At 46.1% G+C, this 5,000-nt stretch overlaps 2 protein-coding genes across 2 annotated transcripts in view; both read left to right on the forward strand.

Annotated features, from left to right (window-relative positions):
- The window catches only part of LOC139910014 (protein NLRC3-like), a 305,613-nt gene that overhangs the window by 270,726 nt on the left and 29,887 nt on the right, over positions 1-5,000 (forward strand). The window lies entirely within an intron of this gene.
- The window catches only part of tanc2a (tetratricopeptide repeat, ankyrin repeat and coiled-coil containing 2a), a 30,539-nt gene that overhangs the window by 13,228 nt on the left and 12,311 nt on the right, over positions 1-5,000 (forward strand). The window contains exons 3-6 of the mRNA XM_078284957.1: positions 4-63; positions 627-760; positions 1,202-1,325; positions 3,888-4,063. Of these exons, the coding sequence (XP_078141083.1) occupies positions 4-63; positions 627-760; positions 1,202-1,325; positions 3,888-4,063 (494 nt within the window). The remainder of the gene's footprint in view (positions 1-3; positions 64-626; positions 761-1,201; positions 1,326-3,887; positions 4,064-5,000) is intronic.

The raw sequence follows: 5,000 nt of genomic DNA on the forward strand, positions 1-5,000 counted from the left end.
AAGACGAGGAAGAGGAGGAGAGAGCTGAGATCAACACACCTGACAGTCTGTGGGGAGAGACAGGTACTGCAGTACTACTGCAGTACTGCTACAGTACTGCTACAGTACTACTACAGTACTACTACAGTACTACTGCAGTACTACTACAGTACTACTGCAGTACTACTGATACTTCTGTGTGATTAGAACTATTACAGTTGCACTGCAGAGTGTTCAGCCAACATGAATATTCATATTCTGCCTCTCTCTCTCTCCATGTCTCTCTGCCTGTCTCTCTCTCTCTCTCTCCTTCTCTGCCTGTCTGTCTCTCTGCCTGTCTGTCTGTCTCTCTCTCCCTGTCTCTCTCCCTGTCTCTCTGCCTGTCTGTCTGTCTCTCTGTCTGTCTGTCTTCCTGCCTGTCTGTCTCTCTGCCTGCCTGTCTGTCTCTCTCTCTGCCTGTCTGTCTCTCTGCCTGTCTGTCTGTCTGTCTCTCTCTCCCTGTCTCTCTGCCTGTCTCTCTGCCTGTCTGTCTGTCTCTCTGTCTGTCTGTCTGTCTTCCTGCCTGTCTGTCTCTCTTCCTGTCTGTCTGTCTCTCTCTGCCTGTCTGTCTCTCTGCCTGCCTGTCTGTCTCTCTGCCTGTCTGTCAGCTCTGACAGCAGCGTCAGACAGAGGCAGGCTGTCTGTCTGCAGGTTGCTGTTGGATCAGGGAGCGGCTGTTGAGCGAGGCAACAGGCGGGGCGTCGTGCCGCTCTTCAGCGCAGTGAGACAGGGCCACTGGCAGGTACAACACACACACACACACACACACACACACACACACACACACACACACACACACTTCAACTCACTCCCTCCAAATTCTGATTAAAATCTCTCTCTCAATTTAATTCAATTTGCTTTATTGGCATGAAAGTTTACAAACAATGTTGCCGTCTCTCTCTCTCTCTCTCTCTCTCTCTCTGTCTCTCTCTCTATCTCTCTCTCTCTCTCTCTCTCATCATCTCTCTGTCTCTCTGTCTCTCTCTCTCATCATCTCTCTGTCTCTCTCTCTCTCTCTCATCATCTCTCTGTCTCTCTCTCTCTCTCTCTCTCTCTCTGTCTCTCTCTCTCTCTCTCTCTCTCTCTCTATCTCTGTCTGTCTCTCTCTCTCTCTGTCTCTCTCTCTCTCTCATCATCTCTCTCTCTCTCTCTCTCTCTCTCTCTCTCTCTCTCTCTCTGCCAGGTGGTGGAGTTGTTGTTGAATCATGGAGCGGAGGTCAACATGGCCGACCAGCAGGGTCGAACGGCTCTGATGACGGCAGCCTCAGAGGGACATCTGGCCACGGCACAGCTGCTGCTGGAGCATGGTACACACACACACACACACACACACACACACACACACACACACAGTACACACACACTTTTTCATTTTTTCCTCGTTCCGTGGCACTAAATGAAGTGCGGCCTGCGAGGTAGCCTATCAGGGCCTGGTTTTGGGTGCTCAGGGTGTGGTACAAAGTTAGCTACAGCACTACCTTTTAGTGGGTTTAGCTCCAACAGTAGTGAGGGTGACTACTGAAAAGAGCACAAAGCTGAATTGTCGAAAGTTACAGCTATGCGGCACAAAGCTTAGTGCATAAGGATCCACACAGGCTGAAACTCACGGCGGTGACAGCTGCTGGTACAAAAGCTCTGCGTCACAGGGGCTCAGAGTGGCAGTTATCATGCTTCATGCTAACAGCTAAACTAGCATTAAATACCACAGTTTTCAAATACTTTTGCAGTACAGGACATCAATTAATCTCTCAGTTTCAGTTGGCTCTAAAGCTTAAAGTGGAGATGAAATGGCATTTCGAGAGTATCTAACTTCCGTATCGTGACGTATTTCCGAGTGAAACAGGAAAGACAGGCGGGACGTAACGTTGGGAGGAATTTGATTTGAACGTTGAAAAGTGGGCGTGTCATAACACCCGAAGACACGCCGAAGTACCGTGCTGTTGCTAGCTAGCTAACTAATGAATCTTAGCCTCTTAGCTCTGTGCGCTAAAAGTTGAAGATTGATTGATGGGTGGATGTCATGATATTATTGGTTGAAATTAGTTACGGGCATGCTTACGTAAGCACACGGCATATTTTGTTTTACAGGAAGAAAACATGATTGAATTTTGATATAAGAATACAAAGAAATTGATTTTTTGTATTTTTTTTGGCATATATTGTTAAATAGGTGCACAGTATGACCGGGGATGTGATCTAAAAGGGTTAAAAAGGCATTTTTCATTTCATCTCGACTTTAACAAAGTAGACCGTATGGCAGCAATAGCATTCTGTTGACTGAATAATTACTGTTAATATTAACACTATTAATGATTATTATGGTTAATATAAAAGTGGTTGTTATAACTATAATGGTCTCCTATTGATAACTTGCCAGCTAAATCTTTTCTGGATGAATTAAACAACATTTACCACAATGCACTTCCTGCAGGTACAGCTGGGGCTTCTGCTCTGAGAAGAAATGTCTCCACCTGGTGGTGGAACTGAAAGATGCTCTAGTGTTCAGGCTCTTTTGTCATTGAACCCTTGTTATGCCCGTAACTGATTATTATTTATAGTGAGAATATTACAAAAACAAGAATAACCAACAGTACTGACCTCACATGGGGCACCATAAAATATGTAGGGGACGTCCTATCTGGGTCTTTACACACAGTGGCACTGATTATGAAGCATTAATAATTTTCATAAGGTGGCACGAGTGATAAGATAAATATTCCTATCTAAAAATCAGTCTATCAGTCTCATAAAGTTAACTATCAATTTAGGATCTCAACTAATAACTGAATAATTATTATTGAATATTATTTGTTGTTTGCACATTTTTCCTCCTCTCTATTCTACAGGTGTGCAAAAGTACCTTTTTTCTCGGTGTATTTAAGCTACCACTCGCTCTCTCTCTCTCACACTGGCTGTGCTGCTGCTTCGCTGCTCAGACTGCTGCTCAGTTCCTGCTGCTCGGTTCCTGCTGCTCGGTTCCTGCTGCTCAGTTCCTGCTGATCACTTCCTGCTGATCACTTCCTGCTGATCAGTTCCTGCTGCTCAGTTCCTGCTGATCACTTCCTGCTGATCACTTCCTGCTGCTCAGTTCCTGCTGCTTACTTCCTGCTGATCACTTCCTGCTGATCAGTTCCTGCTGATCACTTCCTGCTGCTCAGTTCCTGCTGATCACTTCCTGCTGCTCAGTTCCTGCTGATCACTTCCTGCTGATCAGTTCCTGCTGATCACTTCCTGCTGCTCAGTTCCTGCTGATCAGTTCCTGCTGCTCGGTTCCTGCTGCTCAGACTGCTGCTCACTTCCTGCTGCTCACTTCCTGCTGCTCACTTCCTGCTGCTCGGTTCCTGCTGCTCGGTTCCTGCTGCTCGGTTCCTGCTGCTCGGTTCCTGCTGCTCGGTTCCTGCTGCTCACTTCCTGCTGCTCACTTCCTGCTGCTCAGTTCCTGCTGCTCACTTCCTGCTGCTCACTTCCTGCTGCTCAGTTCCTGCTGCTCAGTTCCTGCTGCTCACTTCCTGCTGCTTGGTTCCTGCTGCTCAGTTCCTGCTGCTCACTTCCTGCTGCTCAGTTCCTGCTGCTCACTTCCTGCTGCTCACTTCCTGCTGCTCAGTTCCTCCTGCTCACTTCCTGCTGCTGCTCGCCATACAACGTTTCATCATCTCACTTAGGTGTAAACTCACAGGGAGACAAGATCAAAATTAACTCTGTATCTATATTTGCATTCATCCCCAATAAATCTGTTTTACGTGAGTTGTCTGACTGAAATGCATTTTTGTCCATGAAATCCAAAAACGCCCAACATGACCTCTGACCCTAACATGACCCATTGTCTAAGAGAGGACTGACAACCTCTCTCTCGCTCTCTGTGTGTCCAGGAGCCTCTCTCGACCAGACGGACAGGGAGGGGTTAACGGCGCTGAGCTGGGCGTGTCTGAAAGGCCAGCTCCCATTGGTCAGAGTGCTAGTGGAGAGGGGCGGGGCCACGACTCATGTTGACCGGAGCGGCCGAACCCCCCTGGACCTTGCTGCCTTCTACGGTGACCCGGAAGTGGTACGTCACCAGATTTAGGCTAGTTTAGTATAATTTAATTTCATTTAAATAGCATTTTTGAAAACAGATGTCAGAAAAAAACAGCAAGAGTCAGAAAATAAGTAAATAAATCAGTAAATTAAAAAAAAGTGAATTAAAGTTGAGTTGAACTCCTTGGGCCCTGACAGCATGCTGACCTTTGACCTTTAGCCTTGACTCCAGCAGGAAGAGCCAGCAGCCCTGCCTGAGGGTCACAAGGGGTTAAAAAGAACAAGTTATCAATAAACTCTTGAAATCCAAAATTCCAAAACTGACCAATGCAAGGATGGGAGTAATGTGGTCCTTTTTCTTAGGCCGGGTCTAAACCAGGTCTGGGTCTCAGTCTGGGCCTGTATCAAGAGTAAAATTTTGGTTGAAGGTGCATCAAAATTCTGCGAGTGGCACAAACTTAATCTTATCTTTAGAAGTAAGAATAAGTTGTGTGTAAACTTTCTTATGTGTTGAGAATGGTCTTGGCTCCTAAATTATTTAAGGTGGCTTTCACACCTACATCATTTGGTCTGGACTGCAGAAGGTTCAGCTAAAATCCATTCAGATGGTGGTGCAGATCATTTCCGGTGTGAAAAGTTCGATAACATCCAACCCAAAGAGAGGAAATGACGATGTTTGGTGGTTTGGGTTGTTTTCAGCCAAATTACAGCAAAAAGAATAAGTTTCCTGATGTTGTAATCGGCGAGCCGTGGAGTCTGAAACGATAGTCCTTTCTCTGTTTTCTCCGTCGGTAGAGAGCCGCTGTGTTTTCTTCAGTGCAAAGCGGCACACCCGCCGCCTCGGACAATATTTTCCGAAAACGAACGTATATACACTCACCTGATGCATACATTTCTGTGTAAAGCGTCTTCGAGTACTTAGAAAAACGCTATATAAATAAAATGTATTATTATTATTATATGGTGCA

This window comes from Centroberyx gerrardi, chromosome 7 (genome assembly GCF_048128805.1).
Source record: "Centroberyx gerrardi isolate f3 chromosome 7, fCenGer3.hap1.cur.20231027, whole genome shotgun sequence".
In the NCBI taxonomy this organism is placed as follows: Eukaryota; Metazoa; Chordata; class Actinopteri; order Beryciformes; family Berycidae; genus Centroberyx; species Centroberyx gerrardi.